This window comes from Pecten maximus, chromosome 2 (assembly GCF_902652985.1).
Source record: "Pecten maximus chromosome 2, xPecMax1.1, whole genome shotgun sequence".
Taxonomy (NCBI): Eukaryota; Metazoa; Mollusca; class Bivalvia; order Pectinida; family Pectinidae; genus Pecten; species Pecten maximus.
The window spans coordinates 14,597,827-14,624,925 of record NC_047016.1 but is presented as its reverse complement, the minus strand read 5'-3'; the positions used below and the strand labels follow the sequence as shown (position 1 = coordinate 14,624,925).

Genomic DNA, 27,099 nt, shown 5'->3' with positions numbered 1-27,099 from the left:
AGAATGTTGCTGACTCATAATCAGAGAATATTGACCGACTCACGATCAAGAAAATATTGACTAGCTCATCATCTTGGGAACGTTGACAGACTCATCATCAAGAAGATAAGAGATGATTTTTTCATTTACCACTCAAATTGTTTCTATAAAAACTGAACCCAGGGTAAGATCACCGTCACTCTGATTTCAAAATCAATGTCACCCCGATTTCAAAATCAATGGAATGTTTTGCTTGGGAGTCTATATAGTATGCATAATGTGTCCACCATAACGGCAGGGGTGAATGAATTTGACGAGTTTTTATCTGTTTCAGTATTAATATAAAGTATACCCCTAAATGGCACAGAATCATAAAGACTGATGCAGGCCACCTGCCAGAAGCTAGATAAATACAAGACTACCGGAATTTAAAATTCTGAAAATACTGTCCAGTGGCCAATATGCTCAGAAAACTGTTTTTCAGTATCTGAGAAGATTGATCCACTTATCATTTCAGGAAATATTATAACATTTAGCATGCATGGAAAAAATCATTCTTATTTTGTTGATTTGTTTGAGAAATTCAGCTAAATTTACATCTCCAAGAATTTCTACTGTATGAGAAAAAAAAATCAAAAACAAATATAACGGGTATTGTGCTGATTTTAATGGTTAAATAATAAATATGAAATAAACAAAATTACAACAATGTTATACCAAATCACTTATGATTACCTCTTAAACAAACATCATATGTCAACCCATAGTATACAGTTTACTTTCCCAAAAACAAAACTGGTGGAGAATCTTCCAAGAGCTTTAATTTATGTAACAAGCCCAGAAATATACATACCGGTTTTAAATTTCGATCATCACATCTCTCATACAATGTAAAACAGTGATCATTTAATGTCCAAATCAGTTTCAGCAATAAATCAACCTGTTTCTACGCACCTCACATTCATTTTAGATTTTCTTAAATGTAACTTTCGGCAGTGATATTTACCTTCCTAGTAATCTATTGGATTTCTTTGCAAGACCACATTTGCTGACCTATAAAATGGTACTACGAAATGTGAATGGAAGATAGATAAATTCCTCAGCTACACTAAAATACTACGGTCTTGTGAAGTTAAACCTATGTGAATGATGAAAGTTACCTCCCCTTACAAAACAAAAGCACAATTTGGAATGTGTCACCAGTGTCGGTGATAATTTTTAAGCATATACAAAAATGGACATAAGTACAGAGAATGATACATTTGTATATTCTGTCATAGCTTTTATACCAGCTTACATGTTCTATCCTACACAATTACACAATGATTTATGAATTTATATGTGGATTATAAAGTCTTGTACTGAATATAATCTGTGTACATGTAGATTTGTTCTGTGATCTAGTACAATGCTATTGCTGACAAAATATGGGACAATATAAAATTCGAAGAAAAAAGTCCTTTCACCAAACACTGTATCTAAATCATTCCTCATTTGAATCATTCTTCCTACCAAGATGTGCTAATTTTTTTACTTTATTTAACAAAATCCTAATAAATTTTCAAATACAATATGTACATGGAATTCTAGGATAAGACAGAAGATTTACAGATTATATGTGTGCCAATTACTTTTGATTCAACAACTAACAATATGTAGCTACAATACAAATTAACACAGAATTAGGCTCCTACGGTTTATGTCATTTTCACCATTCAGACGTATACAGTTAAGCTTTAGTATATACCAACAGCAATCTGATATTATCACTCTCAAAATATCATTTATTATCTCTTAACACCAGGATTGCAGTAAACCATAGATTAGAAAAAGAATAGACTTTCCACAAATCATTCTGATGGAATTTGTTATTTCACTCTCCCATAGTTAATACACTGCATCCTCTACAGTAAGGTCCAGCCAATCTGTATCTTAGTCCTATCACATACAAACTGTACCACTCTGACTAGCTCATGGTGTGACGACATAGATGGTACATAATCATTAAACCTTAGGCACTAGATTCCTGTGTACCTGGGGCTCAATGGACAACACCAAGTCCAGTAATTCCTTTATAGCTCGCTCTTTGTTCTTTGCCACTCCCATACTGATCTCCTGGATTTTCTGTTTTGTACTTTGATCTATTTTACTTTCCATGTCACCTCGAGAACCAAGGACCTAAGAGTAAAAGAAATATGTGTCATCATCAAACACATGAAAAGAATTTTTTTCTAGTTTCCTTCCAATGAAATAAAATTCTTATGAAATAAATGTTCTTCATACAGGTCAGTCTTGACTAGTGTACTATTGTTTTATTTTTAGAAACTACTTTCCAAACAATTTAAAAAGTAATGTTGAGATTCAATGATTGTTTCTAAACTCAGCAAAAATGAAAAATGTATAACAATGCATTACAGATGTATTTGAATAACAACACAAACAACATGTAGGAAGGTTACAGATGAATACAAATAAATGTATCACTTACAGATTGTTCATAACGTTTGTACTGTTTTTCCCTCTGGGCTTTGTAAGCATCAATTTCAGCCTGGGCCTCTTCTTTAGCCTGTTTCAGTCTCCTGTTTTTACCTGTAAAGAAAAGGTGAAACAATTTGAAAACCTGTGAAAAATCAAAGTGTCGAGGCCACTCTGACTCATAGGTGCTGTGCATGAGGGATTGAAATACAGGAAAAAAAGCAAATATTATTTCAATATAAAATGGCAGGAAATAAGAACTTTTTCCTGGTTTTTTTTTATAGAAGTGCATTCCTGAATGTTTTACTGATGATTAGTGTAAGTAATTTAAAGGAATTTTATTTACATTAAAAAGGCTGTGGTTGCATTTAAGTTGTGATAAACGGTGAAGAATTAAGTTTTTAAATCTCACTTGAAATGGCATTCTATGATTAAGTTTAATTCTTTGATTGATTTATCTGTTAGGTCCGCCATATTTCTTATACCCCACATCGTGATTCCCTATATACAAGATTCCTGTGAATTAATCTCCCAGTTTATTTTGGTTCTTAAGTTTTTACATTGTACTGTAAGTTTTGATATTGAACTAAATTTACTGGTTTTTTTCTATCTGTATAATAACTGATCTGTATCCTGATTAGAGATCTAACAACTTTCGCTAGAACAAACTCGTCTCGGAAATTTAATGTGTTCCCGATGAATATCTGTTCCAGTGACTTGTTGAATCGCACATTCATGTTATATATTTTGTGCAAGCATTTCACTATCGGCGATTCGACTGATTTAAAACATTGCAACCTCTTTATTACTATTGGAATCTCTAGTCTGCTGCGGAAACAAGCTTCCGTATAAGGAAATCAGAATAAATTGATGCTTATGACATTTCCCGCAAGATTTTAACAGATGAACACATTCAGAGTTAACAAGAGGCCCAAAGGGCCTTAACGGTCACCTGAGATTTGAAATATTTCGGCCAACTAAATTGACCCTTTTTGGCCCCACCCATCAGTCCTAATGGGGTCAGTCTATGAAGAGTATTTGATTCTAACATATAGTTGATAAGACGATTTTGGAAATTTCAGTCAATTTGACCCTTTTTGGCCCCGCCCACCAGCCCCTGGGGGTCAACCAGGGCCAACATGTACATAACATCAAACTGTAATCCCATGCTGATAATTTGAACCAAGTTAGAATGAATTCCAATACAAATCCAACAAATAATAGTCAAAAACGTGATTTCCCTATATAAACTATAGTAAAGTTTACCCCCTCCCCAGGGGCAAACGCGAGACCCCAGGGTCATGAAATTCACAATTTTGGTAAAGCACCTTAAGACCCTTCTATCTATGAAGAGTATTTGATTCTACCATATCTGAGAGTAGAGAAGAAGATTTTTGAAATTTTAGTCAATTTGACCCCGCCCACCAGCCCCTGGGGGTCAACCAGGGCCAACATGTACATACCATCAAAGTGTCATCCCATGCTGATAATTTGATACAAGTTAGAATGAATTCCAATACAAATCCAACAAATAATAGTCAAAAATGTGATTTCCCTATATAAACTATAGTAAAGTTTACCCCCTCCCCAGGGGCAAACGTGAGACCCCAGGGTCATGCAATTCACAATTTTGGTAAAGCACCACAAGACCCTTTCATCTATAAAGAGTGTTTGACTCCACCATATCTGAGAGTAGAGAAGAAGATTTTTGAAGTTTTAGTCAATTTGACCCTTTTTGGCCCCACCCCTCAGGCCCCTGGGGGGTGGGGACCATATAATTCACAATTTTGGTTGACCTTCAGCCATAGAAACTTTCTGCCAAATTTCATTGAATTTTGTTAAGTGGTTTTGGAGAAGAAGTCGAAAATGTAAAAAGTTTACGGACGCATGACGGACGACGACAACGGACAAAAGGCGATTAGAATAGGTCACTTGAGACTTCGTCTCAGGTGACCTAAAAACCTAGCTGAGCAAGGTCAAACATTCTGAAATTGAAGAATTACACCAAGTAAGATGCACTTTCTTCACAACCCTTACAAAAAAACAGGTTAAATATATCTGATAATGTTTTTTTTTATATTGTAGTAGCTTCATCCATATGGTCACACATACCATATTGATTCAGATTAGCATCCTCGCAAGAGTTCTCCAAGAAGTATCATGTCGGATTACAGAGAGAACTCTGAGTAGTTAAATATCTAAATGTGTAAATTAAAAGATTCCAGATGTGACAGTAGGCTAATACATTGCTAAAGATGCAGAAGAAATGTTTGATAAACTAAATATTACTCCAAAGTCACATGACATCTGCTATTTAAAGCATATTTGAGGTTCATTGTTTTACAACACTATCGTCAATGGAAGGAAATCGACTAATTGTAAGCCTCATTTTTCACTGTTTCCGACCCTTATTGCAAGTCTGTTTTTGGTTTATTGAGAAGGCTTAATGTTGTATAATCACATCAACAGATTAATGACAATTTTAGGTATAAATGAGAATGATTTGAGTGAAATCTCTTTGCAGTTGATTATATTTATTTGTATTTAAGTATATTTTAGTGTATTTGAGTAAAAGCCAGGATAGATGTTTCATATGTTGACAATTACAGTGAATCACGAGCCAAACGAATTTGCATGCGGCCTTCCTCTGAATAGCCTTGATTGTCGGACTGAAAATTGTCGTACCCTAAATCCTTATGTTGCTGTCTTACCAGAAGTGTTAATAGCAACAACGTATGGTATCTACAAGTACAGATAAGGGGACCGGGGCCACAGCCGGGTTGTCAACAGAGGAATGCAAAAGGATGACCTCCAAGTCACATCACGAGAACATCTTTCTAAACTATACATTATACAATACCCAGTTCATATTACAAAACTAATCGTGGATTGTCGTGCTGATTCTCTTACGCTTTCTGGCTTCAGCTACTTTTTCTGCTGCCGTTTTTTCAGCCTTCAACAGCTGCTGGATACCCGTAGACTGGCTTGCCATCTTTACTAAACTTCACTTGCTGGACGATATTACGATACGATCATGTGACACGAAACGGAACTGATCTGCGTGGTACACACGCTTCGATTATAATTTTTGTTGATGTTGTAAGCGACACAGACATTCTCGTGACGTAGACCACATCGGAAGTTCGCCCCATCGTCGATGAGCTTGAACTGAGATGAGCATGCTGTAAATTCCTGAAATATTTCTCCCATTCCACTGTCTAACGTACCTGGCAGTCGTGATATCATTATTGACGGCGGCACTTTTAATTATACACAGGTGAAGGGTTATTTTTCATCATCATATTTGCAAATCTATCATCATTTTGAAGAACATCAACGATTATTGTCTGCATGCACCGAGACGGGTACAGTACACACATATATGCTCCCGAGATAACTGCTTCTTACATACCGTTACTTTAATATGTCACCGCGTGCATGAATTAAGTTCGCTCAGTACTGTATTTCGCTTTAATGGTGATGCTTTACAATGCAACAATTCACGGAATTGAAATATGTCTATGAAGCAATTTGACAATGTAGTGAATTAATTGTGTTGATCTCCCTTTCCAGGAGGAAGACTGGTGACCATGGCTTCGCCAGAAATTAGCAACTTTGATGCTTTCAAGAGATTCCTTCATTTATGTACTGATGGTGCAGTGTATAAAGTTATTGGAAATTGTTGCACAGTTGAAAAAACTCAGTTTTTAACAGAGTTGCTCAGTGATCACAAAGGCAAAGAGGTTTTGACAGAGGTATTAAAATGTCACACAGAGAGAAATTCAGTGAAAAAAGAAACATTGTTGTTCACTGTGGCACTATGTGCAAAGTCTACAGATAAAGACTTAAAGCAACTAGCATATCAAACGTTCCTAAAGATATGTAAGTCGCCAAGGGAATTATTTCAGTTTTTAAGTTATCAAAAAACATTGACTGAAAATACAAGAGGATGGGGTAGGTCGCTAAAACATGCAGTCAGTCAATGGTATAATCAGCAAGTACCATTAACTTTGGCAGAGAGTGTCACACGCCAGATCAGCTACTGTGGTTGGACGCATCGGGATGTGTTACGACTTGGTCATATAAAAGGGGCAAGTGATGGTAAGTAATTTTTAGAAATTACACTACCACACCAAAACAACCTCATTTCTGAATGACTTTATAAGTCTGTGAGATAAAAAATATAGCATATCTATTAAATACTTTGTTGCTTTATGATTTCTTACGTTGATTAAAAATACTACAATGCATGCACATTTGTTTTCGGACATTGGTAGATTTTCTCCCTGTATCTTGAGATCTTAAAGCTGTGCTTCCTTCAATTCTACGATACACGATACATTGTTCTTCCATGACTGATACACATGTAATACACATGGATTGAGCAAAAAATCACCCAAGTTGACAATCAGATAATGAACTGCACTAATCTGCACGAATCCACAACATATCAAGCACAAATTGACCTGACCAACAGGTCCTAGTGAAATGTCAATAACATTGTTGATTGTTCTATTATTTTATTTCTCGTTCTTTTCGTTGATTGTTTACATTGTTTATTGATCTATTATTCTATTTCTCATTCTTCATCACCGCATTTAGGTATCTTTTATTTAACAATTGCCAGTTATGGTAGTACATTCTAAAAATAACATTAGGTAATTTCCAATTTTTTCTATGTGCTTTGTGACCATATATATATACAATGTAATATTTCAATCATCAAGAAGACCGTGCATTACAGTACTACAGCATACATCTGATCAGACTTATTAGTAAATAGATAAATACATTTAAAACAAAAACATTTTGCAAAAAAAGGTATCATTTGTATATACATGTATATATAAATAGATAATGTGGAAGCAGTAATTTTCCATACCGTATATTTCAAATAGATCTTACCCTAACCCTTAAGCCTTGCAATTGCCTACCCACAAGATTTGATTTTGCGACTTTCAGGAAGGACAATTAAAGTTATGATTCCTTTCCTATAGTAAAACTTTCTACCGATATACCACATGATATATACTGTACTTATACCAGTATATATACCACATATACATGTATACCTTTACATGATACATGTGTACCGGTATGTATACCTGTACATTATACATTGTATGTACATATCGATATACCACAGTTCTTGACATTGTATGCCAGGCTTCTGTGTAAACATTAATGAAATAAAAAAAATATTTTTCACAATTTTGGTTGGTGTTCTGATTTTCAGGGGTTCAGACTGTATATGAATAGAACATAAAAGTTAATTTGCAGTGGATGCTGGCTTCAAATTTTATTCTCTTTCCTTTTATTTTGTTTTCTTGAGTTGTAGAAAATTATGCAATTGGTATGGGATGAATGTTAGCATAATTGTCTGGGTCGGTAGTCTAGTGTATAGGTTGTGTGAAAGCTTGAATACCTACAATGTGGGCCAGTTGGGTACTAGTCCACATCATAGGAGCTTATACTGTATACTAACCATGATTGGAGAGTGTATACTACTAGCTAGTACACATCATGGAAGCTTATACTGTATATTAACCATGATTAGAGAGTGTACTTACAGTACACATCATAGAAGCTTGTACTGCATACTAATCATGATTGGAGAGTGTACTATAACAGTGGACATAATAGAAGCTTGTACTGCATACTAATCATGATTGGAAAGTGTACTAACAGTACACATCATAGAAGCTTGTATTGCATACTAATCATGATTGGAAGGTGTACTAACAGTACACATCATAGAAGCTTGTACTGCATACTAATCATGATTGGAAAGTGTACTAACAGTACACATCATAGAAGCTTGTACTGCATACTAATCATGATTGGAGAGTGTACTATAACAGTGCACATCATAGAAGCTTGTACTGCATACTAATCATGATTGGAGAGTGTACTATAACAGTACACATCATAGAAGCTTGTATTGCATACTAATCATGATTGGAGAGTGTACTATAACAGTGGACATCATAGAAGCTTGTACTGCATACTAATCATGATTGGAGAGTGTACTAACAGTACACATCATAGAAGCTTGTACTGCATACTAATCATGATTGGAGAGTATACTATAACAGTGGACATCATAGAAGCTTGTACTGCATACTAATCATGATTGGAGAGTGGACTATAACAGTGGACATCATAGAAGCTTGTACTGCATACTAATCATGATTGGAGAGTGTACTATAACAGTGGACATCATAGAAGCTTGTACTGCATACTAATCATGATTGGAGAGTGGACTATAACAGTGGACATCATAGAAGCTTGTACTGTATAATAATCATGATTGGAGAGTGTACTATAATAGTGGACATCATAGAAGCTTGTACTGTATAATAATCATGATTGGAGAGTGTACTATAACAGTGGACATCATTGAAGCTTGTACTGCATACTAATCATGATTGGAGAGTGTACTATAACAGTGGACATCATAGAAGCTTGTACTGCATACTAACCATGATTGGAGAGTGGACTAACAGTACACATCATTTATTTTATTCAGTTATTCTCAGAAAGTACTGCATTAACCCTTGTCTTATGGTGATCCTCAAATTTTGTATGTTTAATTTTGAGACTGGTCAGCTAAAAAGGGCCGGAAGACAGCCATTTCGGATTTAGAGTTGAAGTTAGCTATCACTTTTTCTAAGAATTTCCTGTATAATGATACACTTTGTTCCTTTGTTATGGCATATAAATGCATGTGTATTGAAAACATGGAGTAACAATTTTTCAATAGAACAAAAGCTTTATCTTAAAGAGAAAAGATGATACAGATGGTAGTTGCACAGAACTATATATAAAGATGGGTGGATACCAAACTCTCTGGACCCATGCATGAATTGCCTCTTGCAATCTCAATTGTTTTAAATCATGTGACTATGTCAGTTGCTGTGAGCTTATTATTTACTAATGTTTGTGTAGGTAATACACTGTTATGCTAAAATGTTATCCTGCAAAAGAAAATGACCAGTCTATTTTCTGCATTGCAGACTTGCAGCATTGCAATCTTTTATTGACAAATTGTAAAATATTGGTTGTTTTGTACTGTTTACTATTGATTGAACTTATGATTGGCAACATTACAATGATTATAAGCCTTAGTATTGTAACTTGTAAACATATTTGACTGGGTATCATTGACTCCATACATACATGTATACAACTGATGTGTCAGAAACCTAGGTTTGTAGAGCTCCAACACATGTACTGCATATAAAACCAGGCAAGTACATGTATATATTTCCGACAAGGAGCTACACACACATGCTTAATTCTACAGTACTATGGCACAGGAGTCTAGAGTATTGATAGAAAATGTTCAGCTACTTTTTATATGCAATATTAATGAATGTCACAAACTCATACCATTAGATACATCATATGTATATATTTTGATGGGCAGCCACCATCATCAGATGGCCATTTTGGATTTAAGAGACATTTTTACAGGTTTTTGAAACATGCTTTGAAAAATTATGAGAAACAAAATTTTCGACCACACCGAAAAAGCCAAAGTGCATCAGTCCATTAATTGTAATTCATTGTTAAAGTAAGGATTCAAAAGTGCATTGGGATTGTAAACTTTTCCCATCAAGCTCAATGTTGTTTTGTGGGATGGATTATAATCACTGTACTGTGACAGAGGTTGCATTAATTGTTTCCATTAATGTATTAGCTGAGTTTAAGTTTCAGGGGTTGTAGGGTCAAGGTCAAGATCTGTTTATATAAAATATACTTAAAGAAAATTCTTTGTTGGCAGTTTAGCGACTTATTATTTCAGCAATCAACACACTTGATCATCTTTTATTGTACATCAATTATCAAGACAATTGCAGAATTACAAGGGAATCTGTATTGATTGTAATGCCTAATTCAGTTTTGAAAATTGTTTGTAGCTATATATTTGTTGGTATGAACAGGGGTGCAGTTGCATCAGTCTGTGCTGTGATTGTGATTTAAGTGTGACCGTTTCTAGGAGTGCTCTATATACTTGTATTTTAGCCTTATATTGATTCCACATGTACAGACGTCTATATAGTGATGTGATCTCTTTGTCTGAGTACCTCTGCTAAACAGCTGCTCACTAGTTGTCAGTGTTAAGTTGTGTCAGTATGCATCACATTATGCTTGCTCTATATTGGACAGATCTTCCTGCTAACCAGGGGGAGTCTTAAGTGGAGGAAATTTGTGTTTGAAGGAAAGGCTGTTTACAGTTCTTAATTATAATATGAAAATGTTGTATCAAAATTCTTGGCAGTTGTCAGTTTCATTTTAGATTTTGCTTTGCAAAAACAACAAGATAACTACCAGAAATATTGAAATTTGGGATTATCAGTAGTTTTCAGATGAGCATTCAGACTACTACAAATTTTTTCCAAAATCTCAAGAGGTATTTTCAATAGAGAGGACATCACCTTGTATTCCTTATTCAAACGATATTAATTTGCATACTTTTTATATATATATAATGTATCACTTATTACAAAGGATGACTTACAATTACATATTTATACTGGCTACACCATGTATCAGCCTTAGATAAGATTGAGACTACAAATGTATACAATTGCATCACATCCATACAAGTTTATACCAGATACACCATGGAATATGAGGTAGAATATAAACAGTAAAACACTGTCACAACCTGGGATATCACTAAGATTGAGACTATGATATTATATCACATCCATGCTAGTTTATAGTATCACACTCTGGGAGATGATACTGGCTTTTAACTAGATACGCTATATGAAACTCTGGTATCTAATTTATATCAATTGTGACTTTTAATTGGACATGATATAATTTAGATACTATGACTCCAGACTGGATGATTTAAACACTGTAACTTTTAATTGGATATGATATAAATGAGCAAGAACACTAGCAATCTTGCCTTTGACTAGATATACTATAACTGGAACACCTGACTTAACAAGAGATCCCAGAGGGATCTTGGCGCCCACCATTGAATGATCTTTATAGGTTCCATGTCAGATTGATCTTCTCTCTATTTTTCCCTTCCTCTTACTAATCTGTGTAAATTGAGAAACATCCCTGCAGTACTTTTCAAAGGGGAACCGATATATATGAGATTTGAGATTTAGCGATAATTGCTGTCTGTCAGGCATGTTGTTTTCAGATTGGTTCTAAAATACAATACAAGGGCCCAAGGGGAACCTACATTTGAAATTTCAGAAAGATCTCTTGAGTACTTTCTGAGAAATAGCGATAACAAACTTCAATTGTCAAAATCCAAGATGGCTGCCTGTTGGCCATGTTGTTTTCCGACTTGTCCCAAAATGAAATATGCATAACTAGGGACCAAGGGAAAACTACATATGAAATTTCAGAAAGATCCCTTGAGTACTTTCTGATAAATAGCGATAACAGTCTGCAATTGTCAAAATCCAAGATGGCTGCCTGTCGGCCATATTGTTTTCCGACTGGTCCGAAAATAAGTGACCAAGGGGAACCTACATATGAAACAGAAAGATCCCTTCAGTACTTTTTGAGAAACTTCAATTGTCAAAATCCAAGATGGCTGCCTTTCGGCCATGTTACTTGGACATTCTGGTTACTGACTGGGTATAACATGGGCAGTATGGCCTCTAACTGGATATATACTATTACTTGGACATTCTGGCTACTGACTGGGTATAACATGGGCAGTATGGCCTCTAACTGGATATATAATATTACTTGGACATTCTGGCTACTGACTGGGTATAACATGGGCAGTATGGCCTCTAACTGGATATTATATAACTTGGACATTCTGGCTACTGACTGGGTACAACATGGGCAGTATGGCCTCTAACCGGATATTATGTAACTGGACACTGATCTTGATCTGGCCTCTGGGTCTGTCATTGACTGAAGTATATTACTTCACAGAACTGCATGATATATATATCGAAAACGTGGTCACTAACCTCTGACTGGACAGCATATAACATAGACATCCTTATTTCTACACATAGGTAATTATAAGTTGACACGTACTACATCCTGTCAGTAAATAAGAAGACATGCAAACTTGAAAACAGCTAGCTAGCTGCCAATAGATGGTTTTGAACATACAGCCAAAAAAAAAAAAAAAAAATATATATATATATATATACTGCTTGTAATATATTATCACTGGGCCATACTGTACGAGGGTCCTTGATAGTCATAGCATTCCTGCCTCTGGCAGATGGTCATTTTTGCTTCTGAATAGAATTTTTTTTATATATATATACATGAATACATGTAAATAGTTTCTCAATCTATGTTGCATTGATGTATACACCAGGAGGTTGTATTGATGTATACACCACATAATAATTATAATATTATACATTTATATACCTGGCCTCTGGAGTTCTATTAATTACCTGGTATGCACATTATACTGTAGAACTGGCTACCTGGTGTATGATTGGAGATGAATTTAAAACATGTGTACATGATCTTTAGAGATAATTTGATACACATGAGCTAATATGCCACCTTGACTTTTGATTTAACTCTACATATTCCTTAAACCAGTTAGCATATATTGACAGCACACAGTGGTATAGACTGTTACAGCTAATGACAGCCTTAGCTAAAGGGATTACTACATGTGTGTAGTATACCTACGAGAGCATTGTAGAAAAGTCATGTTAAAAAAATCTCAAAATCACCAAACGAGAAAAAAAACCGTTAGAATTCTTCTCTGCTGAGATATTGGGAGGTTAGTGTTATTCAGCATATGGTTGTAGTTAGATGGGGCAAACTCCACTTAGGAAGATGGGCAAAGAGGGAGGGGCGTCTTGTTGGTGAATCAGAAACTGCTTCCACTTCAGAAAGGAAGATAGTGAAAGTTTCTTGATCAACTGTTTTTGTTAAATCAAAATGCTCAGTAAAGATAACATTCAGAGTTGGCATAGTAGCATAATATTTGATGAGGGAAATTAATCTATAGTATATGGGAATGTGTATTCACAATGTATAATATTCTCCTGCATGCGTAAAAAAAAATTGTGGCCTGTATCTGTTGGGGGGGATAAATTCAATATCACCAAATATCTATTCTAACAGTATACTTATATGAATATTAATATTTTATTGCTTTCTATTATTCACTGATAATATAATAAACCAGTATTTGAAATTAAGTACGAATAAGTCTATCAACCTCAAGGAGTTACTTCCCCTTAAGTCAATTTGTAATATATCAATGTGTATGTCATATACATTATATTCGTCTGTATTTCTTACCACATGTTGTTACTAAGGAGAAGACTAATATAGGCTCTGCCTGATGTCTAATCCTATTGACTTTCCATCCATGTCAATAAAATTTGTTGAAATTGACATTGGGATTGAAAAATCCAACATCCTTGTATATTTGTGTATATCTAACAGACTATTGTAGCTATTGGTGAAACACCCTGGTGTAAACATCAATACAACATCCTGGTGTAAACATCAATACAACACCCCGGTGTATACATCAATACAACATTCTGGTGTAAACATCAATACAACATCCCGGTGTAAACATCAATACAACATCCCGGTGTATACATCAATACAACATTCTGGTGTAAACATCAATACAACATCCTGGTGTAAACATCTATACAACATCCTGGTGTAAACATCGATACAACATCCCGGTGTAAACATCAATACAACATCCTGGTGTAAACATCAATACAACATCCTGGTGTAAACATCAATACAACATCCTGGTGTATACATCAATACAACATCCCGGTGTAAACATCAATACAACATCCTGGTGTAAACATCAATACAACATCCTGGTGTTAACATCAATACAACATCCCGGTGTATACATCGATACAACATCCTGGTGTAAACATCAATACAACATCAATACAACATCCTGGTGTAAACATCAATACAACATCCTGGTGTATACATCAATACAACATCCCGGTGTAAACATCAATACAACATCCTGGTGTAAACATCAATACAACATCCTGGTGTTAACATCAATACAACATCCCGGTGTATACATCGATACAACATCCCGGTGTAAACATCAATACAACATCCTGGTGTAAACATCAATACAACATCCTGGTGTAAACATCAATACAACATCCTGGTGTAAACATCAATACAACATCCTGGTGTAAACATCAATACAACATCCAAGTGTAAACATCAATACAACATCCTGGTGTAAACATCAATACAACATCCTAGTGTAAACATCAATACAACATCCCAGTGTAAACATCAATACAACATCCCGGTGTATACATCAATACAACATCCTGGTGTAAACATCAATACACCATCCCAGTGTATACATCGATACAACATCCCGGTGTAAACATCAATACAACATCCCGATGTATACATCAATACAACAACCCGGTTTAAACATCAATACAACATCCTGGTGTAAACATCAATACAACATCCTGGTGTAAACATCAAAACAACATCCTAGTGTAAACATCAATGCAACATCCTGGTGTAAACATCGATACAACATCCTGGTGTAAACATCAATACAACATCCTAGTGTAAAAATCAATGCAACATCCTGGTGTAAACATCAATACAACATCCTGGTGTAAACATCAATACAACATCCCGGTGTATACATCAATACAACATCCCGGTGTAAACATCAATACAACATCCTGGTGTAAACATCAATACAACATCCCGGTGTATACATCAATACAACATCCTGGTGTTAACATCGATACAACACCCCGGTGTAAACATCAATACAACATCCCGGTGTATACATCGATACAACATCCCGGTGTAAACATCAATACAACATCCCGGTGTAAACATCAATACAACATCCCGGTGTAAACATCGATACAACATCCCGGTGTTAACATCAATACAACATCCCGGTGTAAACATCGATACAACATCCCGGTGTAAACATCAATACAACATCCCGGTGTATACATCAATACAACATCCTGGTGTAAACATCAATACAACATCCTGGTTTAAACATCAATACAACATCCAAGTGTAAACATCAATACAACATCCTGGTGTATACATCAATACAACATCCTGGTGTAAACATCAATACAACATTCCAGTGTCTACATCCTAGTGTATATTTGTGTCCAAGAAAACCTTTTTGTACAAGCTATCTCATGAGGTATACACCTGATTAGATTTTGGTGGTCATCTGTAAGGTTACATTGCAAAGGTCGCTCACTTTGCATTTATTGAAAGAGTTATTGCCCTTTGTTTTTTCAGTAATTTTATCTTCTCTTGAGATTTCCTCTGTCAGTAAGTGATCAATCTCTTAGAAACCTGATAAGATTTACAACCATAATATTCAGCTGTTCATTCTCGAGTTGTGTTTTTATGGGACATTGCTTTTTATTTTTTTAATGCTTTGATAAGAAAATTTATACTCACTTGGTTTTATTTTCAGCCAATATCAATGTAACTCTATAAGATATTGCATTGCATTTTGTAGCAAGAATGAATGTCACTATGTCATGGAATATCTACCGGCATATATAGTGTATACTCTTGTTAGGGTCATTAGACCAGGAATCAACTACCGATATCCAAATTTCACAATTTCTGTACTGTTTCCAATATGTACTTTCAGCTACTTGTCTGATCTTCAAGTACCTTGTAAAGGGAATCGATGAAGCTAAGAAAGAATTTGACAAGGATGGAGCATCGGAGGAGGTTAAAAAGGTCCTTGATTATCTTGTTACCGTGGATACCATCAAACACTCAACAGATGACCACCAGGTGGCATGTCTGGTAGAAAAACACAAATTTGGTTTAGAGAGCATACCAACTAAGCTTCTGAACTCTAAAGAGGTAAGTAACGACAAGGAACAGATACTGCTTCATTGTGATTTCAATTCATAGTGGTAGGACAAATGTTTAAGGCAATATGTACTCATCACATGGTACACATACGTATATGTAGCAGGGTTAAATGTGGATTTCATATTCTAGTCACTGTACTTTACAAAGCATGCTAGCTAAAGTTTAAAGAGAATTCTGTGACATTTTAGCAGAATTTCGAAGGATAAATTAGGTTTTGTAGATATCATGCCTTTAATTAAAAGATACTAAACATTTGTATACAAAATCTAAACCATATCATGATATCTGCAAAATCCTAGTTGGTGCTTTCAAAGATAAGGTCATCTTAACTATGTGATTGTATGGCTGATAGTATAGTGGTTATAGTGCATTTGTCTACAGTTTAGAGGTTTGGAGTTCCAGTTTGATCATTTTAAATTTACCGTCCGATTCCACATGAATATGTATTTTGTATGTATTAAAGGTCACAATACTTAATTATAAGAGGTTCATGTTATATATCATTTTGACAGGTTTGGCGGGCCCTGATCAATGTCATTCCTATGACAACACTACTACAATATTTCGGTAAACTAGCAGCTGTTGGGCTGCTAGAAACATCATGTGACACCAGTAAAACTTTGGTGGAGAAACTACAAGATGTAGCTGCTTTGGAAGAGGGGAGGTAATTCTGTTAATGATTAGATAGTTAAACACTATAAACAAGATCAGCAACTAGCACCAAGTACCAGTAACCAGTAAACTCATAACAATATCAACTTTAAAACAACTTTAAAACAATTAAAACAGAATAGTTACACTTAAGATATACATTTCTTCAAATTATATTGTACTCAAATTGAACCAAGGTACATTTAATACAAAAATACATTTCTTCAAATTATATTTTACTCATATTGAACCAAGATACATTTCATACAAAAATTAAAAAATGTAGTTAAATCAATAAGAAGATACTACCTTGTATGTTGACAGGGTGGAGCCTTTATCAGTTCTACTGGCCTCCAGGATTTACGAACAAGGCAAAGGAGGCAAGCCTAAGTGGTCACGCAATGAGGGGGTAGTTCGTGCCCTGGACATCGCCTTCGATTCTGCAATTAAGGTATAATCAGATGAAAGTGTTCTTCCTTGAGAAGGTATTATGTGTGATGATTAGCCAGGCTACACATGTTCAACATGTAGATATTACAGTGTCATGATCAGTTAATTATATCTACTGACTAAATTCTATGTTTGAAATCCAAAATATTGGTCAAGAACCCAGATTTACTTTGGATTATAACTAACATTAGGCATGTAAACTTTGTCATTAGGATGAGCAATAGGTACTAGACAAGTTTATTTAAGTACACATATTCCTTTGCAATACAGTGTATTTTCTTTTATTTACATACAGAAGCACTTTCATAAATGCAACAGGTTATGTAGACTTTGCTTTCAATATATTAAACAGACCGCTCATTACAAAACCATGCAAAGACTCATCATATTTTCGTCTCTAGGCTTACACAAGTATGTCTAAGTTTGTCACAAATAAACATGTACTGTTTTGGGGCCTATAGCTACACAATGGCCAAGCTTGATATATACAGTAGCCATCATAATTATCGCAAAACGAAGAAAGTTAAATGATCAAGACATCACAATATTCTATTGTTTTCTATCAGAAAAACATGGAGGCTACCAAAAAGCGCTACTTGGTAGCAGTACGTGTAGGCGTGAGCAAGGGGAAGTTAGCAGTGCGCGGGACACAGGTCCTCTCCAACATCATTGCTGCTGCTGCCATGACATCAATGACCATGAAGAGTGAAGACAAAGTTGATGTAGTCTATTTTACTCGTAGTGTCACTCCCCTTCCTGTCAGCTCCGAGTCCAAGCTTTCCGATATCTGTGATGAACTAGCCACACAGATCATCATAGCGGACAACCTTCCAGAGCCTGTGAGTACAAACAGTGTGTTCATTGGCAGCCACAGCTGATCTATTATTTAACAAGTTTTTGCTGGTTGCAATCATTACACAAATATAACTTGCATTTTCTTTGCAATTATTTGTTATATTTGTGCTATTGTAAGAGAAAAATATCTTCATTTAAAATAATATTTGCTCTTAAGGTCCCATTTTTGTGAATGGGTAACTTTGACATAGTACCATGTATATAAAACAATGACTATTTCACTCATGTTAAGGTAAGTATTAGTCCTTTTAGGCAGACAAAATGGTCATGGTAAGAGAGATGTGGAATTAATTTGCTGTATTTTCCATTATCTTTGTAGGAGGAAGACAAGCCAAAGAATGATGAACCATTGTTTAGAGGGGTAAATAAAAATACAAAGTTCAATGTTTGTGAAAGATGAATTCAACACATTTTTTCAGCAGAAAAAAACTTTATTAATATTTTGTATAATAGACATGCATAATAAATGGTCATGCTACATTTTGTTAGCTCACCTGCCCGAAGGGCAAGTGAGCTTATGCCGTGGTGCGGCATCCGTCGTCCGTCCGTCTGTCTTTCCGTCCGTCCGGCCGTCCGGCGTCAACTTTTTCATTTAAACAACTTCTTCTCAATAACCAAGAGGCCCAGGGACTTGATATTGGGCCTGTAGCATGCTGGAGTGAAGGGCTACAAAGTTTGTTCAAATAAATGACCTTGACCTTCATTCAAGGTCACAGGGGTCAAATAGGCTATAATCTTCAAACAACTTCTTCTCAATAACCAAGAGGCCCAGGGACTTGATATTGGGCATGTAGCATGCTGGAATGAAGGGATGCAAAGTTTGTTCAAATAAATTACCTTGACCTTCATTCAAGGTAACAGGGATCAATAGGATATAATCTTCAAACGACTTCTTCTCAATAAAATATTGGGCCTGTAGCATGCTGGGGTGAAGGGCGACAAAGTTTGTTCAAATAAATGACATTGACCTTCATTCAAGGTCACATGGGTCAAATAGGCTTTAATCTTCAAACGACTTCTTCTCAATAACCAAGGGGCCCAGGGACTTGATATTGGGCCTATAGCATGCTGGGGTGAAGGGCTACAAAGTTTGTTCAAATAAATGACCTTGACCTTCATTCAAGGTCACATGGGTCAAATAGGCTATAATCTTCAAACGACTTCTTCTCAATAACCAAGAGGCCCAGTGACTTGATTTTGGGCCTGTAGCATGCTGGGGTGAAGGGCTACAAAGTTTGTTCAAATAAATGACCTTGACCTTCATTCAAGGTCAAATGGGTGAAATCGGCTTAAATCTGTAAGCAATAATTTTGCGATAGCCAAGAGCCTGCAAGACCTGATATTAGGCCAATAGAATGCTGGAATAAAGGACTAGAAAATTTTTAATATGAATAAAACTAGCTTACAATGATATTTCAATAAAGAGGTAATCAACATAGTATCTTTAGAAATGACCTCAATCAACTTCAAAGTTGCTGTAGAGCCAGGTGAGCGATACAGGCCCATTGGGCCTCTTGTTTTATTAATACATGTATATCTTAGTGTTCTGAAAGGTCAATAGTTTTCATGATGACTTATTTTAGAATGACACAAAAGCTGTTTCCAGTTATCTAGCATCATCTATATCTTGCAGAATTCAAATACAATAATGTTGAATAATCACCTTGACCATTTTGTAGGTTCCTCCTCCACCCTGTGAAATGGCAGCACCAATCCAATGGGCAAGGGAAAACAAGAAGGCTGTGGATGTATTCCTGTTCCTGACAGACAATCGGGACAAATCCACCGGAAAAACCTCACCCCAGGATGCTCTACAACAGTACAGGAAAGACATGGACATGCCAAATACAAAGTAGGTATAGGGAACACCTGTATATTTGGGGGCTAAGGAACACCTGTATATTTTGTGACTACCTGTCGAGGGAACACCTGTATATTTAGTGACTTCCTGTCTAGGGAACACCTGTATATTTAGGGGCTACCTGTCGAGGGAACACCTGTATATTTGGGGGCTATCTGTCTAGGGAACACCTGTATATTTAGGGGTTACCTGTCTAGAGAACACCTGTATATTTAGGGGCTACCTGTTTAGGGAGCACCTGTATATTCAGGGGCTACCTGTCTAGGGAACACCTGTATATTCAGGGGCTACCTGTCTAGGGAACACCTGTATATTTAGGGGCTACCTGTCTAGGGAACACCTGTATATTTAGGGGCTACCTGTCTAGGGAACACCTGTATATTTAGGGGCTACCTGTCTGGGAACACTTATATTTAGGGGCTACCTGTCTGGGGAACACCTGTATATATATGGACTACTTGATAGGAAATATCTGTCTATAGAACAAGTGTATATATGGAACACCTAGTATAAAGGGAACATCTGCATATATAAGGACTAACTGTCTAGGAGCAGCTGTATAAATGAGGACTAATAGTAAATATACCAACTACCAGTCTCGGGAACACCTGTTTATATATGGACTACCTGTGTAGGGAACACCTATATTTAGGGACTGCCTGCCTAGGGAACACCTGTATATATAAGGACTACCTGTTTATATAGGAACTATCGGTTTAGGGAACAGGTGTATGAGGACTAACTATATAGAGTACACCTTTATATACATAAGAAAATGTACCACAGAGCTAGTTTACAGGGTTGCCACCTCTCACGTCCTCGGTGGGAGACTCACGATATTGAAAGCTTTCTCCCACGAAGACCTCACTCACGAGACGCGAGACAAAATCTCACGTTTTAAAAAAAATCTACCTCCATCTCATGTCAAGTCATTACTATTGTACCAGATTGCATGTCATCCATGCAGTGACTACTATTGTCAATCATGTCTGGTGTTTATCAATCAGAACACCAGGGCCATGGCTTGTTTACACAGCAGGTGTGAAGGCAATTAGTCTGACATAATTAGGAGTGCACTATTTACAATTACAAAGCAGGTGCTATCAGCTGAAGCTAGCAGATGAAGTCTCACAATTTATCTATGTACATCTTGTATATATGAAACAACAAGATGTCATTTAAATTTATTTTTTTCAATCTATTTAAAAAATTTTGTATTTGTAAGCTGGTTGACAGATTTCATAACTGATTTGCTATATTGCTACAAAAGTTTAATCTCATTGTTTATCGAGTGATGTAAATACAACCAAATTAACTACATACAATGTACAATCTGAATCAGGGCTTTATTGAAATCTATATTTAATGGGATGATTCAAGAAATAAAGAAGTTCTGTGCATGGTGGTGCTGTAGAAAAAAACAGCTTATGAAAGGGAATTATTTGAATCTTTGTTGGTGATTTCTGTTTGACGAACCTGAGTCCTTCCTCTGAGTAGATATTTACTGAAGAGTATTCAGCACATGCAAGACATTATTTCTTTTCAATAAAAATTAAACTCTTCTCATCCGCAGAATGGTGACATGCGGCTTTACCAGTGCTACAATGTGGGTGGCAGATGAGAATGACAAAAGGATGCTAGATATTGCAGGCTTTGATTTGACCGTCCCGAATGTGATACGTAAATTTGTGATGGACACTTGTTGATGTGTGAATACTAGACTGCCAAACCTATTCACCGCATAGGCTGCCATTACCAGATCAGGCTACTCTACCCAGTCTTCATTATAAAGTCTTTGTTCACAAGTGGTTTCTTGTAACATTGATGTATGCAAAATTATATGGAAACTTCCAAAATGGTAATTCTACTAGTCTTATATTGGTCTGATATATATGAATTTAAAATGCATTTAATTTATAATGATCTGTTAATATTTATTGTCATAAATATTTTGGTAAAGTTTACATTTTTGGAAGTCTGTTAAGGTTTCTTGTGAAGTCTGGGTAGTATAGGGTTAAGATTTACACCTTGTGATAATGTCAGGGATATGATGGGCATTAACATGATAACGATGACTAGATAACTGATGCATGTGGTAATGTTAAAAGAGTTTTTGTATGCGATCTCAGTAAAACCCAGTTACCTCCAACTTGTGCGAGTCAAACTTTCTATTTCAAGCTCTAGTCAGATAACTTTTCTAACTTTTCTAACAAGTCAGGAACCCATCGTCAGGAACCCATCATATCATGAAATGGATCAATTACCTTTCCTGTAACTCATACTCTGATAAAAAATGATTCCTACCTACAAAATTGTTTTTCCTGTAAAACTCAAAAACCAAATGCTGTAATGTTTATTTTTGTTCCTGAACCCCAATGACTTTGAGTGAAGTGGTTTTGCTGTACATAGCAATGTCATACTATAGATCTGATAACCATATATTGGTGTAGTTATTCATTGGTTACACAAGGTAGAACATACTAATCCACTTAATAGATAGTAACCAAATTAGTTAAGATGTCACTCTCAATTATAAAAAAGCATTGGGTATAAAAAAAAAATGGATGTAGATTCTTCTCTGTGTTACAGAAATGATGGGGTGTAACTGAGGTGTCCTAATGAAAGAGTCATCTCCCCTTTATGGACCTAATGAAGGAGTTATCTTCCCTGCATTAGAAAAAATGTCGAACATAAATGGGGTGTCCTAATGAAGACATTATCTCCCTTACATTAAAGAAAAGATGGGACATAGATGAGGCGTCTAAATAAAGGAGTTATCTCCCATACATGAAAGAAAAGACTAGACATAGATTGGGTGTTCTATTAAAGAAGTTATCTCCCTTCAATGAGAGAAAAAGATAGAACATAGATTTATGAAGGTGTTATCTCCCCTGCATGAAAGGAAAGATTTGGCATAAAAGGGGGTGTCCTAATGAAAGGAGTTATCTCCCCTGAATACAAAGGAAAGAATGATTTGATATAGTGCTGTCGTTATACCTACATAAACCTGAAGATATCATTTAATGAGAGAAGGAAAATGTCCATGAACAGCTTATTTTTTATTTAGGACTTTGCTTCCTTTTTTGAGTATATTCCTAAATATTTGCCCAACAAAAACTCATATTAAAAGGCTCTGTGTTAGTTGTATTTGTTTAGATAAAACAAGTGATTTGTGTTGGAGATGACTTGTTAAACATCCTGTTGGATACTACAACACCATGGTATGTTATATTTATACACTATACTGGTATATAGGTGATGGAGAAAAAGAATCTCTAGATATATAATATATCATCTTTTCATAGTTTACCTCAAGCCAAGAAGTGCTAACACAATAGAGAAATATGTATTACCTGTATGTATCCATATAATAACTCCTACAGTAAATTTTTTTATCTACAGTTCATAAAAGTATATCACAAATACCGGTATGTAAAAAATATGAATGTGGTCACAATAGAGGTAATGTAATTATGAAATGTCTGTTACAAGAAACTACCATAATTTCGTGCATATTACCTGCACAAGTTTATAGCCTGCAGTACACAAAATAATGCCTCTTTAAGCATTCTATAAAAGATAATTTCAGATTACCTACCTTTGCAGATTACCCATGGGTAAAACAAACTTTATAACTCATATATATGCAAATATTTGTCCATGAAATCATTGGAGGTTATATTTTCGATTGAATTTTCTGATGTTCAAGAGCAGTGGACACTAGAATGTGTTTTGTTTTGTTATTTGTTTGGCATTTGTGTGTAAGCCTGGAAGCAACAAATAACCCACATTTTTCTTCATTTACGTTAAATAAAATTCTGTTGTTAACCTGCAAAAGACATATCCAGACGTAAAAAAAAAAAGTTGTGAAGCCTGTGGGATATATACAGGAAGTTACAATACCTGTTAAGTTTATTACTGCCATGATCAATGTGTATCTTCAAGGAGCATCATTTGTGAAATATCTTGGAAAAGAATCTGGATGTGACAGTGATTGAACTTTGATAATGCAGTGACTTATATGACGCTGTAATATTTTGATAATTTACATATAGGATATGACCTACAGCATTTCATCAATATTTTGTACTCCAATTATTTTGTAACGGTAAATAGCACATTACATAGCAAACTAATAATACATTGTACTTGAAAAACACTGCAGTTAACAATAGATTACTTAATTATACACAAAATATTTGTTGAAAAACTACTTCAAGGGTGTACACCTAAAAATGGTGGCTTACTCTGGATATTATTGTTGTGTACAGATCTGATGGGAATGGACGTCCATTGATGGACATGTTTGATTTATCGTTTGTTTTCCTTGCTCTTCCTTAAGTCGGTGTAATATTGCTTTCAGATATTTCTAGTTACCTCTTTGAAAAGCCATTTAATAACATTAAGAGAAATTGCCTGAGAATTGGTGTGATGGTACAATGTCTGTGTTCTGTAGGTTATATGGCTATCAACCAAATGACCTTGATTTACAAGCAATATGAACATTACACATTGTTTTTTTTTAGCCTGCAACCTTTTAGAGAGAAGGCTGTAATGTATAAATTTTGCTAACATTCATGGCAATAGCTGTCAAAAAAATGTGAAGAAAAATGAAAACCAAACCATGTTTTGTAATTTTGGCTCCATAACCGTTCAGAAAGAGAGCAATAATAGATAAATATGACTAGGTAACATTCATGGTCATAGTCCAAAAATGGGGGGGGGGGGGGGGGGGGGGGGGGGGGAATGCATTTGAAATTTCATGACATTAGACCGAGACTTGCTTGGGTACAAGCTTTTCAAGTGCACTTTAATGATTGAACCCTATTTCTACTTTCAGTCTTGAGAACAAAAGTCAATTTTGTAAATCTTCTCATGTCTGAAGTTTTTATAACTTGCTGAGGTTAAAAGACTATCAAGATTGCCGAAATAAAATAACCAGGGATCAACCATCTTGAATATTGCTAAAACTCCAAATATCTTCTGAAGGAGTTCACCATACTAAAATCCATGGAATAAAAGGCATATAAGAATGCCCCTTGGGCCTCTGGCTTTGATTTTGCAAAGATTATTTTTAAAATATATTCTTCAGGGGATGATATATAGAACTAGCTTTCAAAAAGCTAAAATGTGCAAAAATCATCGTTAATGTTGTGCTATGGATGGCTTTGCAGTTGATGGGGTATGACCAGAATAAAGCTCAACATATCAAATCAGAGAACACAGTTGTATTAGTTAATGGAGTTTGCTGCTGCGGTGTAGAAGTATTTCAGAAACAGTTATTGTCTTGCAGTTGTCCTTTTTGTATCCATTTTTGTCCTGATTTTTGTCCATGATTTCTTTAAAAAAAGTAATTGATTGTCAAATTAAGTATTGTCTGTTTAATCCTAGAAATTGATGGTCTTTGTTTTATACACATAATTTGTCAAAGACTGCCTAGCTGAAGTTGTGATTTCAAGAACATCATAAATGATTTCTTTCTGTTGAGAATCGGAATACAAAAGGTATTGGGTATAAAATCATACTTTTGGTTTATAACTTGATAAGAACATGTTTGAATATATTGAAATAACACAATGCAAAGCTAGCCCGACTTTGAACAACTTGTAGTCTGGTTGTTACCCTGTATGTTGTTTACCTGTGTTTGATTCACCTGTTTGTGAGCCAGCAAGTGCCTGTCTGTCTGTCCAAACATGTCGCATTATAGTTCACACTGAAATGATACAACAGGTCATTCAGAATTGGTAATAAAGTTTCTTCAAAAGTTATTAGTTATTTTCAACTTTTCTGAGATATTTTTATTCAGAGATTTTGATTTAGAATATTCACTAAAGTGCTCAAACAATTCAACATCTTACAAAAAAGAATTCATGGTTATTGTAGTGATACTGGCTATGGAACTTCAGAGTGAACAGTTAAAAGAAATATGAAGAAATCGGTAAGTGTTGGTAAACTGGTCTTCATGCTGTCGAAAAGCAAAAACAACCCTGAGGAAAGTGTCGGGAGTGGGAATGAGTAGTGATTGTCATGTCAACAGATATTTTTTTGTGGTATATGTTGCTATGACAACCATGATGTCCCCTTTACTGGTGTTCTGTAGAATTTCTACACCTCCCATGCTTTTACGATGCTAATCCTAACTAATGTAGTGATTGGGCAGACAGATTTCCGTGGAGTTCCATTAATCCCGTGGATGTTGCCCTGGTAAACCTTTCTGTATAAGGAGCCATTCCTGAAATGTTTTCCTTGGTCTGTTACACAGGCCAATAATACAACATGTCATGGTCAATAAAACGCTTTGGCTAAGTCAAATCAGTCTCATGTTTTTCTTCCACTGCAATGTGTTCGTCGTGAGAAATGTTTTGCCACTTACCAGTAGCACAAATAAACCTGACAGGGAGGCAGGAACACATGTGACAGGGAGGAGGGAACGCATGAAACAAGGAGGAGGGAACGCATGTGACAGGGAGGATGGAACACATGTGAAAGGGAGAGGGAACATGTGACGGGGGGAGGGAACACCTGAAACAAAGAGGAGGGAACACATGTGGCAGGGAGGAGGGAACACCTGAAACAAAGAGGAGGGAACACATGTGACACGGAGGAGGGAACACATGAAACAATGAGGAGGGAATACATGTGACATGGAGGAGGGAACACGTGACAGGAAGGGGGAACCCATGTGAAAGGGAGGCGGGAACACATGAAACAGGGAGGAAGGAATACATGTGACAAGGAGGAGGGAACACATGTGACAGGGAGGAGGGAACACATGAAATAGGGAGGAGGGAACTCATAAGCAATATCAAAGATGCAACATTCATGCAGTTAACCATTGGCAGAAAGAATGAAATTGTGAAACTGAATGTCAGTTTATTGGTGATGTTTGTAGCGTAGAGATCCCATCATCAAAATACCAGAATTCAAACTATAGGCGAGATACAGAGTATTAC

The 27,099-nt window shown here is 35.8% G+C and overlaps 2 protein-coding genes across 2 annotated transcripts; one reads left to right on the top strand and one right to left on the bottom strand.

Annotated features, from left to right (window-relative positions):
- Positions 1–624: 624 nt before the first annotated feature.
- Positions 625–5,531, bottom strand: LOC117318756 (V-type proton ATPase subunit G 1-like). The gene is made up of 3 exons (XM_033873710.1): positions 5,365–5,531; positions 2,468–2,568; positions 625–2,157 (listed from the first exon to the last, which is right to left on the bottom strand). The coding sequence occupies exons 1-3, from the start codon at positions 5,444–5,446 to the stop codon at positions 1,984–1,986; spliced, it is 357 nt and encodes a 118-aa protein (XP_033729601.1). The 5' UTR covers positions 5,447–5,531; the 3' UTR covers positions 625–1,983.
- An 18-nt stretch (positions 5,532–5,549) lies between these two features.
- On the top strand, positions 5,550–26,458 carry LOC117318746 (60 kDa SS-A/Ro ribonucleoprotein-like). The gene is made up of 9 exons (XM_033873700.1): positions 5,550–5,731; positions 6,028–6,555; positions 16,097–16,317; positions 16,842–16,993; positions 17,305–17,431; positions 17,997–18,269; positions 18,605–18,646; positions 19,965–20,137; positions 21,720–26,458. The coding sequence occupies exons 2-9, from the start codon at positions 6,045–6,047 to the stop codon at positions 21,850–21,852; spliced, it is 1,632 nt and encodes a 543-aa protein (XP_033729591.1). The 5' UTR covers positions 5,550–5,731; positions 6,028–6,044; the 3' UTR covers positions 21,853–26,458.
- Positions 26,459–27,099: the final 641 nt, after the last annotated feature.

Excerpts from the sequence above, each read along its gene's own strand:
- LOC117318756 (XM_033873710.1), bottom strand. The coding sequence starts at position 5,446 with ATGGCAAGCCAGTCTACGGGTATCCAGCAGCTGTTGAAGGCTGAAAAA. Across the intron at positions 2,569-5,364 it reads AGTAGCTGAAGCCAGAAAGC|GTAAAAACAGGAGACTGAAA; the intron begins GTAAGAGAATCA and ends TTTTCTTTACAG. Across the intron at positions 2,158-2,467 it reads ACAAACGTTATGAACAATCT|GTCCTTGGTTCTCGAGGTGA; the intron begins GTAAGTGATACA and ends TTTTACTCTTAG.
- LOC117318746 (XM_033873700.1), top strand. The coding sequence starts at position 6,045 with ATGGCTTCGCCAGAAATTAGCAACTTTGATGCTTTCAAGAGATTCCTT. Across the intron at positions 16,994-17,304 it reads GCTGCTTTGGAAGAGGGGAG|GGTGGAGCCTTTATCAGTTC; the intron begins GTAATTCTGTTA and ends GTATGTTGACAG. Across the intron at positions 18,647-19,964 it reads ATGAACCATTGTTTAGAGGG|GTTCCTCCTCCACCCTGTGA; the intron begins GTAAATAAAAAT and ends ACCATTTTGTAG.